This window comes from Pristiophorus japonicus, chromosome 4, assembly GCF_044704955.1.
Source record: "Pristiophorus japonicus isolate sPriJap1 chromosome 4, sPriJap1.hap1, whole genome shotgun sequence".
In the NCBI taxonomy this organism is placed as follows: Eukaryota; Metazoa; Chordata; class Chondrichthyes; family Pristiophoridae; genus Pristiophorus; species Pristiophorus japonicus.
Genome location: NC_091980.1, coordinates 76,328,134 through 76,348,993, shown reverse-complemented (window position 1 = coordinate 76,348,993; position 20,860 = coordinate 76,328,134). Strand labels below are relative to the sequence as shown.

General features: G+C 44.6%; 1 protein-coding gene across 15 annotated transcripts in view; it reads right to left on the bottom strand.

Moving 5' to 3' along the window:
• Positions 1–20,860, bottom strand: part of LOC139262968 (histone-lysine N-methyltransferase, H3 lysine-36 specific-like) — a 281,574-nt gene that overhangs the window by 119,646 nt on the left and 141,068 nt on the right. For all 15 annotated transcript variants that reach the window (XR_011593007.1, XR_011593008.1, XM_070878367.1 and 12 more), the window contains 2 exons: positions 16,891–18,904; positions 8,097–8,218 (listed from right to left, as the gene is read on the bottom strand). Coding sequence is in view for 13 of the 15 variants with exons in the window: in XM_070878367.1 (XP_070734468.1) it covers positions 8,097–8,218; positions 16,891–18,904 (2,136 nt within the window). In the remaining 2 variants the exon portion in view is untranslated. The remainder of the gene's footprint in view (positions 1–8,096; positions 8,219–16,890; positions 18,905–20,860) is intronic.

The window sequence follows — 20,860 nt, the reverse complement described above, 5'->3', positions numbered from 1 at the left end:
CGTCAGGCCACTCGGCCCGGAATAGGGGCGACGTCCCTTCAGCCAGGGATAGGGTCATCGCCCCGGAGACACAACACGCTGGGAGGGCCGGGAGCTACTGCGCATGCGTGCAGCCTCCACTGCGCACGTGCGCAGCTGCCAGCACTGTTTTTGTAGCTACGCCCCCAGCAGCTCCTGCTGCGCCGCGCCGAGGTGGAATGGGCCTACAGATATCGGAGAATCGCGAGGTAAGTATTCGCCGCAATTTTTGTTCTATAAATTAGGCGGGCCTCTATGATGTGCGCCGTTCCAGTGGGCGTCCGAAACTTGAGTCCAATGTATTTGGGGATGGCTAACAAGGAAAGGGAATACACAATAAATGGTAGGATACTGAGAAGTGTAGAGGAACAGAATGACCTTGAAGTGCATTGTCCACAGATCCCTGATGGTAGTAGGACAGGTAGATAAGGTGGTTAAGAAGGCATTCGGGATATTTTCCTTTATTAGCCAAGGCATATAATGTAACAACAGGGAGGTTTTGCTTGAAATGTATAAAACACTCGTTAGGCCACAGCTAGAAACTGTGTAAAGTTCTGGTCACAAATTATATGGGGCCTAGATAGAGTGGATAGGAAGGACATTTCTCTTAGCAGAGAGGTCAATAAACAGGAGGCACAGATTTAAAGTAATTGGTAGAAGGATTAGAGGGGAGTTGAGGTGAACTTTTTTCACCCAGAGGTTGTTGAGGATCTGGAATTCACTGCCTGAAAGGGTGGTACAGGCAGAAACCTTCATTGCATTTAAAAAGTACTTTGATATGCTTGTGAAGTGTTGTAACCTACAAGGCTAGGGAACCAAGAGCTAAAAATTGAGTATCGGCTGGATAAATCTTTTTCGACTAGCAGACACGATGGGGCGAACAGCCTCCTTCTGCCACTTTTGAAACATAGAAAATAGGAGCAGGAGTAGGCCATTCGGCCCTTCGAGTCTGCACCGCCATTCAATATGATCATGACTGATCCTCTATCTCACCACCATGTTCCCGCTTTTCCCCCATAGCCCTTGATGCCTTTTGTTTCTAGAAATCTATCTATCTTCCTCTTAAATATATTCAGTGACTTGGCCTCCACAGCCTTCTGTGGTAGAGAATTCCACAGGTTCACCACCCTCTGAGTGAAAAAATTTCTCCCCATCTCGGTCCTAAATTTCCTACCCCGTATCCTGAGACTGTGACCACTTGTTGTAGACTTCTCCTCCAGGGGAAACATCCTCCCCGCATCCAGTCTATCCAACCCAGTCAGAATTTTATATGTTTCAATGAGATCCCCTCTCATTCTTCTAAACTCTAGTGAATACAGGCCTAGTTGACCCAATCTCTCCTCATAAGACAGTCCTGCCATCCCAAGAATCAGTCTGGTGAGCCTTCGCTGCACTCCCTTTATGGCAAGTATATCCTTTCTTCGGTAAGGAGACCAAAACTGCACACAATACTCCACTCCAGGTGCAGTCTCACCAAGGCTCTGTATAACTGTAGTAAGACATCCTTGCTTCTGTACTCAAATCCTCTTGCAATGAAGGCCAACATACCATTTGACTTCCTAAATGCTTGCTGCACACACCTGCATGTTTGCTTTCAATGACTGGTGTACAAGGACACCCAGGTACCTCTGTACATCGACACTTCCCAAGCCATCATCATTTAAATAATACTTTGTCCTTATGTTTTTCCTACCAAAGTGGATAACTTCACATTTATCCACGTTATACTGCATCTGCCATGTGTTTGCCTACTCACTCAACCTATCCAAATCGCCTTGCAGCATCTTTGCATCCTCCTCACAACTCACAATCCCACCTAGTTTTGTGTTGTCAGCAAACTTGGAAATATTACGTTTGGTTCCCTCATCCAAATCATTTATATATATTGTGAATAGCTGGGGCCCCAAGCACTGATCCCTGTCGTGTGGTACCCCACTAGTCACTGCCCGCCACCCCGAAAAAAACTCGTTTATTTCTACTTTCTGTTTCCTGTCAATCAATTTTCAATCCATGCCAATACATTATCCCCAATCCTATGTGCTTTAATTTTGCACACTAACTTCTTGTGTGGGACTTTGTCAAAGGCCTTCTGAAAATCCAAATACATTACATCCATTGGTTCTTCCTTATCTATTCTATCAGTTACGTCCTCAAAAAAACTCCAGTAGGTTTGTCAAACATGATTTTCCTTTCATAAATCCATGTTGATTTTGTTTAATCCCGTTGATATTATCTAAGTGTGCCGTTATCACAAGCTTTATAATAGACTCCAGCATTTTCCCTACTACTGATGTCAGACTAACTGGTCTGCAGTTCCCTGTTTTCTCTCTCCCTCCTTTTTTAAATAGTGGGGTTACATTTGCCACCCTCCAATCTGCGGGAACTGTTCCATAATCTATAGAATTTTGGAAGATGACAACCAATGCATCTACTATTTCCATGGCTACCTCTTTTAGTACTCTGGGATGCAGATCATCAGGCCCTGGGGATTTATCTGCCTTCAGTCCTATTAAGTTTCTCCAGCACTATTTTCTTACTAATCATCATTTCCTTTAATTCCTCTTACTTACTAGACCCTTGGTTCCCCAGCATTTCTGGGACGTTATTTGTGTCCTCTTCCGTGAAGACAGAACCGAAGTGTTTATTTAATTGTTCTGCCATTTCCTTGTTCCCCATTACAAATTCTCCCGTTTCGGTCTGTAAAGGACCTACATTTGTCTTCACTAATCTTTTTCTTTTTATGTACTTGTAGAAACTTTTGCAGTCGGTTTTTATGTTCCTTGCAAGTTTACTCTCATACTCTATTTTTCCCCTCTTAATCAATCTCTTGGTCCTTTTTTGCTGAATTCTAAACTGTTCCCAATCCTCAGGCTTGCTACTTTTTCTGGCAACTTTGTATAACTCCTATTTGGATCTAATGCTATCTTTAATTTCTTTTGTTACCCATGGTTAGACCACTTTTCCTTTTGTGTTTTTACGCCAGAAAGGAATGTATAACTGTTGCAATTCATGCATTCGTTCTTTAAATATTAAGAAGAATAGAAGAAAGTTCCTGTGAAGGCACAGGATAGATCCTGTACTGAAAGCAACTTGCAGAATGGTTTTCTATTTCTTGTGGGCTTGCCATCAGAAACTTACCTTCATTCAGGACCAGTGAAGATTCTTTTTGCGACTTTTGGAAACTAAAACTCACCTAGAGTCATCGAATGGTTACAGCACAGGTGGCCGCGATTTGGTCCATCAAGCCCCTGCCAGCTCTCGGCAAGAGCACTTCAGCTAATCCCACTCCCCCTGCTTTCCCTGTAGCCCTGCAATTTATTTTCCTTCAGGTACTTATCCAATTCCCTTTTGAAAGCCACGATTGAATCTGCCTCCACCACCCTTTCAGGCAGTGCATTCCAGATCATAACCACTCGCTGCGTAAATTTTTTTCCCTCATGTCGCCTTTGGTTCTTTTGACAATCACCTTAAATCTGTGCCCTCTGGTTCTCGAACCTTCCACCAATGGGAACAGTTTCTCTCTATCTACACTGTCTAGACTCCTCATGATTCTGAACACCTTTATCAAATCTCCTCTCAACCCTCTCTGCTCTAAGGAGAACAACCCCAGCTTCTCCAGTCTATCCACGTTACTGAAGTCCCTCATCCCTGGAACCATTCTTGTAAATCTTTTCTGCAGCCTCTCTCAGACTTTCACATCCTTCCTAAAGTGCGGTGTCCAGAATTGGACACAATATTCCATTTGAGCCGAAACAGTGTTTTATAAAGGGCCATCATAACTTCCTTGTCTTTGTACTCTATGCCTCTGGTGAGCTTTAGATCAGTTTCTAAACATTTGGGAGTAAATTGCATCCTATCTGAAAATCTACCCACCAATTTCATATAGTCACGTGGATTACAACTCAGCACTGGCATAAACATAAGAAATAAGGAGCAGAAGTCGGCCATTTGGCCCCTCAAGCCTGCTCCGCCATTTAATAAGATCATGGCTGATCTGATCCTGGCCTCAACTCCACTTCCCCGCTCGCTTCCCATAACCACTTGACCCCCTTATCATTCAAAAATCTGTCTTATCTCCACCTTAAATATATTCAATGACCCAGCCTCCACAGCTCCCTGGGGTAGAGAATTCCAAACATCCACAACCCTCAGAGAAGAAATTCCTACTTCTATCTTAAATGGGCGAACCCTTATTCTGAAACTATGCCCCAGTTCTAGATTCCCCCTTGAGGGGAAACATCCTCTCTGCATCTAGCCCGTCAAGCTCCCTCAGAACCTTATATGTTTCAATAAGATCACCCCTCAATCTTCTAAACTCCAATGAGTATAGGCACAACCTGCTCAACCTTTCTTCATGACAACCCTTTCATCTCAGGAATCAACCTAGTGAACCTTCTCTGAACTGCCTCCAATGCAAGTATATCCTTCCTTAAATAAGGAGACCAAAACTGTATGCAGTACTCCAGGTGTGGTCTTACCAACGCCCTGTACAGTTGGAGCAGGACTTCCCTGCTTTTATATTCCATCCCCCTTGCAATAAAGGCCAACATTCCATTTGCCTTCCTGATTGCTTTTTGTGTTTCATGTACAAGAACCCCCAGATCCCTCTATACTGCAGCATTTAAAGTTATGTGCTTTTTTATTTCTCTTACCAAAGTGGATAACCTCACATTTTCAGACATTATACTCCATCTGCCAAATTTTTGCCCACTCACTTGAGCCTATCTATATCCCTTTGGCCTCCTCACAACTTGCTTTCCCACTGTAAGGGTTTACATGTTTCGTGATCAGGGCACAGCAAGAGGCCACGGACTGAAATGGTTTAAAACAAAAACCTGTGGGACTGTGGGAGAAAGAGCGTCAGCCTGGGGCAGGTGGTGACTCATAACTGATTAATGCAATTTCTGGGGTCAGGAGCGAGACCCGATTAACATCGAGACAAAGAGTTTTGATACAATCAAGCAGAGAAGCCCATGGATTAATTGGACGGAGGGGAAAAACCAGTTCCCTATGGAGACTACAAGTCTGTGAATATCCAGGACCACAAAGGATCCCACAAGGCATGCATTTTGGATAGGGAGGCATAAAAGATAAGGAGTTATCTTTGGTCCTGCCGATTCCGTGCATAGATAAGTGGTGGAAGCAACAGTTAATGAGGTGCAAATTGTGGCCATCCAAACAGATCCAAACCCATCATTACAGACATCGAAACTCATCCAGACGCATTAACTGAAAGCAGCCCAGCAGGAGACTTGTATAATCGAATTGATATATATGAAGGAGCTCACAGAAGTAAAACATCTCAGAACAACAGGTCAAAGGAAAAACAAACACGATGGGGAACAACGGAAAGAAGAACAAGGGAGAGACGATGAGAAGCAAACATAAGCAGGAGGAGAGACACGTGGAGAAGCAAGCAGCCGGGACCCACCATGTTTTTGAGCTCCACGAACCTACAATCGACAACAGCAGCAACTGGCTGGATGGGTGATTGTATGTCTTCGGTCAATCTCTAAGAAGTCTTGTTCTGGAATTTTTATTTGTTTTTTTGTGGAATAAACTTAAAGTTGGGTTTAAGCCAAAACTTTGTGTTACGTGGAGTCCTTCCTGTAATTCCCGAGGTCTATGAATCCAAGTAGAGTGGAAAACGAACACCCTACAACACCTATCTTTGTATCATCCGCAAATTTGGCTACGTTACACTCGGTCCCTTCATCCAAGTCATTAATATAAATTGTAAATAGTTGAGGCCCCAGCACTGATCCCTCTAGCACCCCACTAGTTACAGTTTGCCAACCTCTCTGTTTTCTGTTCGTTATCCAATCCAATCCTCTATCCAGCTAATATATTACCCCCAAACCCGTGAGCTCTTATCTTGCGCAGTAATCTTTTATGTGGCACCTTTATCCACTCTGCTCGTTACATCCTCAAAGAACTTGTCAAACATGATTTCCCTTTCATAAAACCATGCTAACTCTGCTTGACTACATTTTGGTTTTCTAAATGTCCTGCTACTATTTCCTTAATGATGGATGCCAGCATTTTCTCAATGACAGATGTTAGGCTAACTGGTCTATAGTTTCCTGCTTTCTGTCTCCCTCCTTTCTTAAATAAGGGCGTTACATTTGCTGTTTTCCAATCTGTTGGGACCGCTCCAGAAAATCCAGGGAATTTTGGTAGATTGCAACCAATGTATCCACTATCTCTGCATCCACTTCTTTTAAGACCCTAAGATGCATGCCATCAGGTCCAGGGGACGTCCACCTTTAGTCCCATTAGTTTGCCTGGTACTTTATCTCTAGTGATAGATATTGTTTTAAGCACCCCCCCTCTCCCCCAATAGCTCCTCATCAGTTATTGGGATGTTTTTAGTGTCTTCTACCGTGAAGATCGATACAAAATATTTGTTCAAAGTTTCTGCCATTTTCCTGTTTCCCCATTATTAATTTCCCAGTCTCATCCTCTAAGGGACCAACATTTACTTTAGCTACTCGCTTCCTTTTTATATACTTGTAGAAGCTCTTACTGTCTGTTTTTATATTTCTTGCTATTTTACTCTCATATGCTATCTTCTCTGCCTTGATCATTTTTTTAGTCATCCTAAAAATGTCCCAATCCTCTGGCCTTCCACTGTTCTTTGCAACATTGTATGCCTTTGTTTTCAATTTGATACCATCCTTTACATCCTTAGTTAGCCAGGGATGGTTCATCCTTCTCTTAAGAGTCTTTGTTTCTCACTGGAATATATCTTTGTTGAGAGTTATGAAATATCTCCTGAAATGTTTGCCACTGCTTTTCTACAGTCTTACCCTTTAATATATATTTCCCAGTCAACTTTAACCAACTCTGCCTTCATACCTTTGTAATTACCTTTATTTAAGTTCAGGACACTAGTTTGAGACTCAGCTTTCTCACCCTCAAACTGAATTTGAAATTCTACCATGCTGTGATCACTCTCCCCAAGAGGATCCTTCACTAATTAATCCAGACTCGTTACACATTACCAGATCTAGAATAATCTGCTCCCTGTCGGTTCCACAACGTATTGTTCCAAGAAACCATCCCGCATACACTTTATGAACTCTTCCTCAAGGCTATCGTTGCCAATTTGACTTGTCCAATCAATATAAAGATTAAAATCGCCCATGATTATTGCTGTACCTTTCTTATAAGCCTCCATTATTTCTTGATTAATACTCTGTCGTACAGTGTGGATACTGTTTGGGGGCCTGTAGACCACCCCCACCAGTGACTTCTTTCCCTTATTACTTCTTATCTCTACCCAAACTGATTCTACATCGTGATCTTCTGAGCCAATATAATTTCTCACTGCTGCACTGATCTCATCCCTTATTAACAGAGCTATCCCACCTTCTTTTCCTTTCTGCCTATCCTTACGAAATGGCAGATACCCCTGAATATTCATTTCACATCCTTGGTCACCTTGCAACTACACCTCTATAATGGCAATCAGATCATACTCATTTATTTCTATTTGTGCCGCCAATTCATCTATCTTATTACGAATGCTTCCTGCGTTCAGATATAGAGCTTTTAATTTTGTCTTGTGTGTATACGCTCTGTTCCTTCCTGTCACACTCTGGTTGTCATTACCCCTATCGCTAACCCTGCACTTTTGCCTTCTCCTTTCCCTTTAACTTTTTTAATTTCCGCTCACCGGAACCCTGCCCGCCCCCCCCCCCACTGTTTAGTTTAAAGCCCTATCTGCAGCTTTAGTTATTCGATTCGCCAGGATACTGGCCCCAGCCTGGATCAAATGTCGTCCGCCCTGACGGAACAGCTCCCTTACATTACAATAATCTACAAAGTATTGTGATGCTGTAGTACTATGCTTTTGTTACTTTGTGACATGGACTTCGGAAATGATGGCCATAAAATACCATAACAATACAATTTATTTCATCCCACAGATCCAGAGCCCAAAACGTCACGGCAAAAAACTTGAGGACGTGTAGAATCTTGAACCACTGGCGAACAGTTTATATAACTCTTCCATATGTTCAGTTTGTGAAACATTCAAAACATTGTAATGATTTTTTTAAAGTCAGGATACTTACCTTAAATGAATGATGAAGGTCTCGTTTGAATTTCTTCTTTGGAACAAACAGCTGATCAAAATCTTCTGTTGATTCCAACAGCTTCTTAGTTGGTTTTCTCTGACGCTTTCCATCAGCATTTTCTATAACAGAGCGAATAGATCAGTTTCTTATAGCTTTTTGTGTCACTCTGAAACTGAGTGACATTTGAAATCTGACAGTATGAAAAAATCCAGTTAACTGATCAGAGAGAAAATACATATTTACATTTACATATTTTCCAGTGTGAACATGTAATATAAAATGCTAGATTCTTGATAATTCATCATCCAAAAATAAAACAGAATGTGGAGAAATCATATCATTGTTTTATGAGTTCTGATTTAAACTGAAAACAGGGCAAATTCAGAGGTTGTGCTCTTGGCACAGCATCTCACATTGGACGAGGGCGGGGTGAGTCAAGTGATTATGCTTCCATGCTGGGAATGCAGCCTTGCTGACTTTTCCTAACATCTTAGCTTTGAAGCTAGCACTGATTGTATATCAAAGAAGACATAAGAATATAAGAATTAGGAGCAGGAGAGGCCATTTCAGCCCCTCGAGCCTACTCCGCCATTCTTGAGATCATAGCTGATCTTCTACCTCATCGCCACTTTGCTGCACTATCCCTATATCCCTTGATTCCCTTAATATCCAAAAAATCTATCAATCTCTGTCTTGAATATACTCAAAGACTGAGCCTTCACAGCCCTCTGAGGTAGAGAATTCCAGAGATTTACCACCCTCTGAGTAAAGAAGTTTCTCCTCATCTCAGTCCTAAATGGCCTACCCCTTATTCTGAGACTATGACCCCTGGTTCTAGACTCCTCAACCAGAGGAAACATCCTTCAAGCCCTGTAAGAATTTTAGTCTAAGTTTAGTCTAGTTTAAGACCTTAATAAATATAGATCACCTACCTTTAGTTTATCTTTCTTACGAAAACATACTCCACATATAACGGCTAAGTTAAATCACACAAGATGAATAAAATTTTCAACTGCAACCCCCGATATTCCCTTACTGCATTAAATTAAGAGAACAAAGGAAAATAGCACCAATGTGGATTTTCAGGATGCTTGGTGCTACAGCAAGATCTAAAGGTACAATAAAGTTGCAAGCCAAATGGCCACAGTTGTGATTGTGGCATTAGCATACAAAATGTTTCAATTTCCCATTGTAAGCCTATTTCTGGACTGTAACAATATTGTAACCAACAAATGCTGAAATCCCTGCTTTTTAAACTGGTCCCGTCATCAGCCACACCATCAGTCAGAACCTAACTAGTTGGCTGCTAACAATTCAGTTGTATGGGATCTTGATGGGCTGATTAAAAGAACAGAAATTTGAAGATGCAGTTCTTCATCTTTCAATAAGTCATGAAAATGACCATCAATTTTTCTGCCTAAATATTAAAAGGGGAATAAAGTGTACAGTAATCTGCCCTGAAAGGGGATCAACCAGCCAACCAGATTAATTGCCCTGCCAACACATGGAGCAAGGTTGCAGGAGCCTCTTCTTCTGAAGCATAGAATATACAGCACAGAAACAGGCCATTCAGCACAACTAGTCTGTTCTGGTGTTTTTATTCACGAGTTTCCTCCCATTCCATCTGCTTCATCTTCAGCACATCTCTCTATTCCGTTTTCTCCCTTGTACGCTTGTACTTTCCTTTTGCAAGCATCTAAGCTATTTGCCTCAACCACTTCCTGTGGTAGGGAGTTCCACATTCTAACCACTCTATGTGTAAAGAAATTTCTCTTTATTTCCTATTGGATTTACTATCTTACTATTGGAGTAACTATCTTTCATTATGGCCCCTGCTTTTGGATTCTAACACAAACAGAAACATTCTCTCCACATCGACCCTGTCCAACCCAGTCATAACTTAAAAGACCTCTACAAGGTCACCTCTGTCTTCTCTTTTATAAAGGAAAAGCCCCAACCGGTTCAATCTTTCCCAATAGCTGTAATCTCTTAGTTCTGGTACCATCCTTGTAAATCTTGTTTTTGCATTCTCTCGACTGCTTCTATGTCCTTTTTATGGTATGTAGACCAGAACTGTGCACAGTACTCTATGTGCAGCCTGACCAGGATCCTATACAAGTTTACCAGAACTTCACTACTTTTAAATTTCCCTAGAAATAAATGCCAGTGCTTTGTTAGCATTTTTAATTGCTTTGTTGACCTGTGATGCTGCTTTTAATGATTTGTTCACTTGTATCCCTAGATCCCGTTGCTCTTCCAGCCCATTCAGTTTCTAATCTTTTTTTAAAAAAAAGTGTAGGTGATGTTTCTATTTTTCCTGCCAAAGTGCATCACCTCACATTTATCGACGTTAAAGTTCATTTGCCACTTCACTGCCCAGTCTGCAAGTTTTCTAATGTCTTCTTATTTAATGTTGCATTCGTCCTTAGTGTTGTCCAAATTACTTTTTCTCACTCCAATCTTCTCTATATTCTTATATTCAATATACTGAAATCAGTAACAATGAGCTTTATTTGACGAGAACATTGTGGTAAAGGGGCTTTTCATTAACAGCCACATTTCTCTGCATGGAGAACTCCCTGCAAGTAGTAACACACCCCAGGTGACCTCTGCAAATACTGACACAATCCCAAGGATCCTCGCAAATATTGAAGCACCCCTGCCACCACTGCAAATATTGGTACAATCTGAGGGCATGCTGCAAATATTAACACACCCTAGAGGATCCCTTTCACATACTGATACAATTTTGTGGACTCCTTATAATTATTGAGTCACCTGAGGGGATGCCTTGCAAATATTTAGACCCCAATGCACTGATAACACATTCCTAGGCAACCTCCACATATACTGACATAATCCTGCAAACACACTCCATGGAAACCCAAGCAAGTATTAACACACTCCCAGGGAATTAACGGGGCGGATCTTGCTGGAGTAGGGCATCTCGCAGTGTATGCCGTTAGTTAGACTTTTTGATGCACACCTTCAGCTCAAATTCTTTTTGTGTCATTAACTTGTGGAAGTGGGAGTCTATAATGGAATGGCAAGGGTCAACAGTGTATCTCCTTAACCAATGAGGTTTAAGGATTGAGAAAGAAAGGTGTGATTTAAAGTCGAATCAAGTACAGAAAGAGAAATAGAGGGAAATAAAGATTTAAGAGAGATAAAAGGAACAGAAAGGAAAAGTAAGAAAACATTTTTTAAATGCAAAATCTCTATAAAAACAATTTACTACATGCAGGAATGAGATTGAACAGTTTAAATTGTTCCCTTTCAGTGCCAGAAAGGTTGATTTCCACTGCATTAACAATTATCATGTCATTAGAAAGGAACTTATGCTGTAAGTTTCACCCTTAACTTTCTGCAGCAAGTTTAATGGACAATTATGTGCAAATCTAGCAAATTCTTATCAATAACGGGAGGCTAAGGGCGAGATGCTGTTTGGTCGAAGCAAACAGCGGAGCAGCATAAATGGACCACCAAGTTATGGACATTCACAACTCATGGCTTATCTCTTAAATCTCCTGAACTTGCTGACCAAGTCGCACAATAATAACGCCGTGTGACGATAACACGCCGTTAGTTTTGCAGCAAGATCCGGCCATTAAGATACTTGAGGGGAATCCCTGCAAATATGGACACACTCCAGGGATTCAGCTGCAAATGTCAACATTGCATGAGAAGTCCTGTGTTGAACTTCTGCCAAATATACTCTCCATCACAAAATTCACCCTGCACCCACAGTGAAATCCCCACCAACAGCACTCACTATGCACCTCACAACCAATTCCACCTCCGTAACATTGACTGTCCTTCTTAGCCCCTGCCTCAGCAAACCTAATCCATGCTTTTATCACCTCCAGACTCGACTATTCCAATGCTCTCCTGGCTGGCCTCATCTCCTCCACCATCCATACGCTTTGTCTCATCCAACACACTTCTGCCCATATCTTATCCCACACTACACTTCCTTTTCTCTTGCTCCCACCCTGACCATTCAATCCTGTCGTCATGCCTCCTTTCATCACTCCTCTCTTGGATACCCTACCCTCCCAAATCCCTAGACCAATCCTTCTTTACTCTTCGACCTTCCTACTCTCCTGCCGCCGTCCAGGCATGACTTCCTCATAGATAAGCCTACAGTACCTCTCTTGGCATCCTATGAAGGGCCCATCGAGGCAATCGTCACTGCCTCATTACGAGCAGCAACCCCAACTGTCCCCATCCTACTCTCTCACCAACTTTCCCACCCAGTGCGCCCACTGGGGGCTAATCTTGCCAATATTCTCCCCGTTCAAATCACCCCACCCCACCTTACCCAGCGCTGATCCTGTGGACGCTGTCAGTGGGGCAGCTATCACCGAGCCTCTCTGCATCTCCCTCCAGAATATCTGTTCGCTTGTGAAAAAGGCCCTTCCCATCCATGCGCTTATTGTGGATGATGGCATCGACATCATGGTCCTGATGGAAACTTGGTTGAGGGGCGATGACACCTTACCCTTAAATGAAGCCTCTTCGCCTGGCTATACCTGCCACCACTTGCTTCGCTTAGACCGCTGTGATGGCAGTGTGGCTCTCATCATCAAATCACACGTTGGTCTGTCCCCCTACTCCTCTGGCACTTTCCCCTGAGCATTTCACTTTATTCCACCTCTCATTTAAAATTCTCGTTCTATACTGCCCACCCAAGTAGCATAAAAATGTTATTACCGATATTTCTTCACTACTTTCCTCCCTCTGCACCGAGCGACTTCTCAACCTCGGTAATTTCAACCTCCATCTCAATTCATCATGCTCTCTCTCCTCTGAATTCACTAGCCTCCTATCCTCCCTTAATCTCTCCCACCATGTAAACTCCCCAACCCATCTTCATGGCCACCCCTTCGACCTTGCCATCTCTCATGGCCTCGCTACTCCCATCGTGTCAATCACAGATAAGGCCATCTCTGACCACTCCCTTTTAATCACTCTCCACCCACATCACCCTTCCAGCCCCCCACACCCCCAACTCTTTCTCCTTTTATGTCCTCCTCTGGAAAGAATTCTCTCCCTATTCTCTTACAACTGCATTTATGAACTCCCAACTGTCCAACCTTTGGCCCTCCATTCACCATGCTATTTCTGCAGCTACCAATATGCTCAATCACATCCTCACCACCACTTCTGATGCCCTAGTCCCTGTTAAAACAATTACTCCCTCTCATCCCGCCATTCCCACTGGTACAGCCCTAATCTTAGGTCCCTTAAGTCCAAGGGACACAGACTTGAACGGATAAGGCGGACAACTGGTTTAGCCATTCACAGCCAGATCTGGCTGGATCACAAACATTATCGGGTCCTACTCTCGTCTACCAAAATTGTTCACTATTCCAGAATCATTCTAGAATGCAAAGATAAACCGTGGCTTCTATTCTCCACTGCTAACCGTCTTTTTAAACCCCTCTCCCCAGTCTCCACCATCACCTCCTACAATAAGTGCAAGGAGCTCATGGACTTCTTTGTCTCTAAGATTGAGACCATCTGTTCGGCCACCTCTGCCTCTACCCTTCCTTCCCCTAGCCCATAGAGCCAAACTTCCTCAAAGGGTCTCCCCTGCCCTAGCCCTGACCTCACATCTTTCTCCTGTTTCTCTCCAATCTTCCCTCATGACCTTTTGGAGCTCATCCTCTCCATGAGACCCACTTCCTGCTCCCTTGACCCTATTCCCACCAAATTGCTGACCACCCAACTTTCTTTTCTGGCTCCCATGTTAGCTGACATGGGACTGTCCCTCAGGTACTGTCCCCCTCTCCCTCAAATCTGCCATCATCACCCCTCTCCTCAAAAAACAATTCTCGACCCCTCCGTCCTTGCAAACCAGCACCCCATCTCCAACCTCCTGTTCCTCTCCAAAGTCCTTGAACGTGTTGTTGCCTCCCAAAATCTCTGCTTATCTTTCCCACAATTCCCTCCAATCCTTGACCATTTCATCCTTCTCCAACTCCTCTCCACCGTTGTCCAGCTGGGTGGGACTGCACTCGCCTGGTTGCATTATTATACATCTAATCATTGCCAGAGAATCACCTGCAACGGCTTCTCTTCCCATCCCCACATCGTTACCTCTGGTGTCCCCCAAGGATCTATCCTTGGCTTCCTCCTATTTCCCATCTACATGTTGCCCCGTGGCAACATCATCTGAAAATACAGCGTCAGTTTCCACGCTGATGACACCCAGCTCTACCTCAATACGACTTCTCTTGACCCCTCAGTCTCTAAATTGTCAGAATGTTTGTCCGACATCCAGTTCTGAACAGAAATTTTTTCCAATTGATTATTGGGAAGACCGAAACCATTGTTTTCGGTCCCCACCACAAACTCCGTTCCCTAGCCACTGATTCCATCCCTCTCTCCAACTTCTGTGAGGCTGAACCAGACTGTTCGCAATCTTGGTGTCATATTTGATCCTGAAATCAGCTTTCAACCACATATCCGCAGCATAACTAAAACCGCCTATTTCCACCTCTGTAACAGCGCCCGACTCGGCCCTTGCCTCAGCTCATCCACTGCTGAAGCCCTCGTCCATGCCTTTATTACCTCTAGAGTTGACTATTTCAATGCACTTCTGGCTGGCCCCCCACATTATACCCTACGTAAACTAGAGGTGATCCAAAACTTGGCTGCCCGTGTCCTAACTCGCAACAAATCCTGCTCACCCATCATCCCTGTGCTTGCTGACTCCCGGTTAAGCAACGCCTCGATTTCAAAATTCTCATTCTTGTTTTCAAATCCCTCCATGGCCTCGCCCCTCCCTATCTCTGTAATCTTCTTCAGCCCTACAACCCCCCCGAGATGTCTGCACTCCTCTAATTCTGCCTTCTTGAGCATCCCTGATTATAATTACTCAACCATTGGTGGCAGTGCCTTCTGTTGCTTAGGCCCTAAGCTTCGGAATTCCCTGCCTAAACCTCGCCACCTCTCTCTCATCCTCAAAATCTACATCTTTGATCAAGCTTTTGGTCATCTGCCCTAATTTCTCTTTATTTGGCTCGGTGTCAAATTTTTTGTCTCATAATACTCCTGTGAAGCGCCTTGGGACATTTCACTACATTAAAGGTGCTATATAAATACAAGTCGTTATTGTTGTTACATCCCACTCATCTACGACCCCGGTCCTTGCTCACCTGCATTGCCTCCTGGTCCCCCCAATGCCTCAAATTTAAAATTTGTATTATGTTGTAATAGTGGGTGCACATCCTGCAGTGAGTAAATGCTGGTGTGTAAAACAGAAAAAATAGTCACACTGGTACAATAAAGAAGTCCTGGTCCAATGTTAGAACTAACATATAGGGCCCAAGTTTCCACATGATTTGCGCCTGATTTTTTAGGAGCAACTGGTGGAGAACGGACTATCTTAGAAATCGCAATTCTCCACATTTTTTTTTCTGCAGTTCTAGTCAGGTAGAACAGTTCTACTTTGGAACAGAATTTTTTCTTCAAAAGGGGGCGTGTCCGGCCATTGACGCCTGATTTCAAAGTTTCCACAGTGAAAACGTACTCCAAACTAAGTTAGAATGGAGCAAGTGAAGATTTTTGTAGAACTGAAAAAACCTGTTCTACACATTAAAAAAATCAGGCGCAGGTTACAAATTAGGCGTCCAGAACGAGGGGGGGGGGAGGGAAGTCATTAAATTCTACAATAAATCCTTATTTATACTTCTACAAATATTATACAAATAAATCCAACCTGAATAAACATTTATAATCAAAGAAAAGATTAAATAAACCATCTTCCTACATGTGTGAAAGTGCTTCAGCCAGCCTCACAAGTTCGTTCGTTCCCGACGGCGGGGGGGGGGGGGGGGGGGGGGGGGGGGAAAGAGGAAGCCGTTCCCGACGGCGGGCGGGTGGGAGTGCGGGACCGACCGACCGCCCGAACGCAGCGGGGGGGGGGGGGGGGAGAGAAAGACGTTCCCGACGGCGGGCGGGAAGGAGACAGTGAGAAGGCTGCAGGAAGCCTCAGTGCTGATGGCAATGTGATTTTATTAAAAAATGTTCAAAAATTAAACAGCTACAAAGAACTACAAAAATGGCCGAGTGCCAATGTTTCCTTCACACTGCGCGTGCGCAAACGCTCCAACGCGCACGCGCAGGGTTGCCGGCAGGAAAAAAACTAATTTAAATAGTACCTGCCCCCTCCCACTTACAAAATCGGCGCGAGTGTAGGCTCCACCCCCTGGGCGCCACACCAAACAGACAAGGAGCTGCAGGGCTCTCCAGAATCGCGAGTTTTTTTTCCGCCGCCGTTTTAGGCGCGAAAAACAGGCGCCCAGCTCGGAGGGGCGCCCGTTTTTTATCATGTGGAAACTTGGGCCCATATTGTTTGTCGGGGGAAGCAGAGGGTTCTTTACTCTGTAATTGGATGTGCTTTAACTTACTTAGCAAAAGGGTAGAAGGCAAAATTCCTGTCTTTTGTTATACAGGCATCAACAAAAAAGTATGCAGGAGTAAAAAGTATAATTTAACCTGGGATTTCATCTTGATATCACTGGTAATTCTGAGTTGGGGTAAAAAGTTTAATAGGAGCCAAAGGCAGGAATTTTAGTCCATAGGTACCTAAATGGAAAAGTCTTTGATTCTGCAGCTTTCAACATGATGAGCACAACTCACTTTTCAAAATTTATATTGTGATGTTCATTCACATTTTTTTTAAAGAAAAACAATATTGCCATCAAGAATTATGTTTTTTGGAAAAGGTCTGAATTAATTTCACTCTAGAATTTGCACAGAATAATGTGAAAAGCGTTCCTACCAGGTGACGTGGAAAGTTGTGTAAGTATCGTCTCTGCTTTAGCCCCAAATGCCAGTTGTGGTGTAGGGTAATTCTGTTGAATATTCAGATAGTTTCTATGTTGCCATCTTTTCTGTACAGTATTGCCTGTTTTACACTGCTGTGATTCTGCTTGTCGTGTTGAAATTTCTACAGTTATGGGCAGAGCCACTTTTACTGCTGGTATGAGCTGGGAACATTCTATTCCTGGAGTAGACAGGACCTCTGTTGTAGGCAAGAACTTGAACTTTGCAGGTAAGGACAGGGATTGATCTTCTGCAGTCACAGAGTGGGACTGTTGTGCTGCAAGTGTGGAATGGCACTGCTCCGCTGCAAGAATGTATTGGGATTGTTCCCCTGCTGGCATGGACTGGGATTGTTCCCCTGCGGACACAGATTGGAATTTCTCCATTGCAATCATGGCCTGGGATTTTTGTATGGCAGGCAAAGACTGGGAATTTTCTGTTGGAAGCGAGAACTGAAATTTCTCCATTGCAAGCACAGACTGTGGTTTCGCCACTGCAGGCACGGACCGGGGTTTCTCCACCGCAGGCACGGACCGGGGTTTCTCCACCGCAGGCACGGACCGGGGTTTCTCCACCGCAGGCACGGACCGGGGTTTCTCCACCGCAGGCACGGACCGGGGCTTCTCCACCGCAGGCACGGACCGGGGCTTCTCCACCGCAGGCACGGACCGGGGCTTCTCCACCGCAGGCACGGACCGGGGCTTCTCCACCGCAGGCACGGACCGGGGCTTCTCCACCGCAGGCACGGACCGGGGCTTCTCCACCGCAGGCACGGACCGGGGCTTCTCCACCGCAGGCACGGACCGGGGCTTCTCCACCGCAGGCACGGACCGGGGCTTCTCCACCGCAGGCACGGACCGGGGCTTCTCCACCGCAGGCACGGACCGGGGCTTCTCCACCGCAGGCACGGACCGGGGCTTCTCCACCGCAGGCACGGACCGGGGCTTCTCCACCGCAGGCACGGACCGGGGCTTCTCCACCGCAGGCACGGACCGGGGCTTCTCCACCGCAGGCACGGACCGGGGCTTCTCCACCGCAGGCACGGACCGGGGCTTCTCCACCGCAGGCACGGACCGGGGCTTCTCCACCGCAGGCACGGACCGGGGCTTCTCCACCGCAGGCACGGACCGGGGCTTCTCCACCGCAGGCACGGACCGGGGTTTCTCCACCGCAGGCACGGACCGGGGTTTCTCCACTGCAGGCACGGACCCGGGTTTCTCCACTGCAGGCACGGACCCGGGTTTCTCCACTGCAGACATAGACTGGGGTTTCTCCACTGCAGACATAGACTGGGGTTCCTCCACTGCAGGCACGGACCGGGGCTTCTCCACTGCAGGCATAGACTGGGGTTTCTCCACTGCAGACGTGAACTGGAGTTTCTCCACTGCAGACGTGAACTGGAGTTTCTCCACTGCAGACGTGAACTGGAGTTTCTCCACTGCAGACGTGAACTGGAGTTTCTCCACTGCAGACACAGACTGGGGTTTCTCCACTGCAGACACAGACTGGGGTTTCTCCACTGCAGGCGCAGACTGGGGTTTCACTACTGCAGGCGTGGACTGGGATTTCACCACTACAGGCGTGGACTGGAATTTCACCACTACAGGCGTGGACTGGAATTTCTCCACTGTAAGCGTGGACTGGGATTTCGCCACTGCAGGCATGAACAAACACTGTTTCACTCTAGGTGTGGACATAGCTGGTTTTGCTGCAAATGTAGCGAGAGCTAGTTGTGCTATAGGTGAGGATAGACCTTGGACGGTGACAGGCATGGGCAAGTCTTGACATAGTACAGATGCCGATGTGACTGAATCTTTTGCAGGTATAGATGGGGCCGTATCTCTTGTAGGGCTTGTCTGTGGATGATTCCAATTCTTTTTGTGCCGCCGTCTCTTTGATTCAGTATTGCAGCTTCTAGACTGCTCTAATTCTGTTTGAAGGGTTGTTTTTTCTAAGTACTCTGCTGTGCCCTATGAAGTAAAATACAAAGATATGGTTATTGTGTTGGAAGGGTTAGAGATATAAAATTGCATACAACATGCAAACAAAAAGTACAGAATATATTGTGACCAGCAAACATGACAGTAGTTTCTGCTTTTGGTATAACATCAAAATTTTGCTATCCAGCTCTGCAACTAAGACACTACTTTGTTATTCAACCAATGATTTTTTTTTCTCGCACTTAATAGTTCCTCATTAAGATACCTAACCCTATCCCTAATTTTCTCCAACTATCACCTCATCTCCAGCCTTCTCTTTTTCTCCACATCCCTGTAATGCGAGTTAATCCTCTCGTATCATTCGTTGAGACTGTTCAACCCGGCTTTCACGCCACACAAAGCACAAAGACATTTATAGTGCCTTTAACATAGTTAAATATCCCAAGACGCTTCTCAGGAGCGTTATCAAACAAAATTTGACATCAAGCCAGGTTAGATGATATTAGGGAAGATGAGGTAGGTTTTAAGGAACTTCTTAGAGGAGGAAAGAGAGGTAGAGAGGCATGAGGTTAAGGGAGGAAATTCCAGAGCTTAGGGCCTAGGCAGCTGAAGTCACGGTCGTCAAAGGTGGAGCGATTAAAATTGGGGATGCGCAAGAGGCTAGAATTGGAGAAGCGCAAATATCTTGGAGGGTTGTAGGGCTGGAGGCAGTTACAGAGGCCATGGAAGGATTTGAAAACAAGGTTAAGAATTTTAAAATTGAGGCATTACTCAATCGGGAACGAATGTAGGTCAGCGAGCACAGGGATGATGGGTGAACGGGACTTGGTGCGAGTTAGGATAGGGTAGCAGAGTTTTGGATGAGCTCAAGTTTATGTAGGGTGGAAGATGGGAGGCCAGCAAGGAGTGATAATAATCAAAATCCAGAGGTAACAAAGGCATGGATGAGAGTTTCAGCAGCAGATGAATTGAGGCAGGGCTGGAGTCAGACAATGTTACCAGAGGTGGAAGTAGGCGGTCGTAGCGATGGCGCGGCTACGTGGTTGGAAGCTCATCTCGGGTCAAATAAGACACCCAGATTGCAAGCAGTCTGGTTCAGCCTCAGACAGTTGCCAGGGAGAGGGATGGAGTCCGAGGGGTTAGCATGTAGATGAGAAATTGGAGAGGGAAATGGATAGATCCTTGGTGTCTCCAGAGATGCGCAAGAGGCCAGAATTAGAGGAGCGCAGATATCTCGTAATGCTGGAGGAGGTGACATAGATAGGAAGGGGTGAACAAGAATGAGAATTTTAAAATTAAGGAGTTGCTGGACCAGGAGCCAATGTAGGTCAAAGATCACAGGAGTAATGTAAGAAACAGGACTTGGTAAGAGTTAGGATATGGGCAGCAGCATTTTAGATACAGGTACAGTACTTGAAAAAAAGACTTGCATTTATATACTGTCTTTCACGACCACTGGGTGTCCCTAAGCGCTTTACAGCTAATTAAGTACTTTTTGACGTGTAGTCACTGTTGTAATATAGGAATCATTAAATTTACAATCATTGGACAACACAACAGCCAATTAAATTTCAGCATACAGTACACCGAGGTACTAATTTGCAGGATATATGAATTTTGAACTGCCACTGTAACAGACTGAAAACTATACATATACATGAGATGAAGTTCCCTAACTTGAAAGCACCAGACCAGGAGTTCTTCATCTATCACCAGTACAATTCTAAATAAACTCAGAGTCCACACTAATGAAACTTGGACACTGAAGTTTTTTTCATTGTATCTGAGTTTCCAATAAGCAGCTTTCATACATCAGACAGACATGCATGTGCATGTATTGAAAATTAGTCTCTGATGGGCCCAACACTGTCAAAATGCTCAGCTTTTTGGTACTTTGCAATGATCCACCTTGTATTGTAATAACACCAAATAGGATTCTTTCAACACAGCCCATCCCCAGCTTTTTCCACAAGATCTATAAAGAAT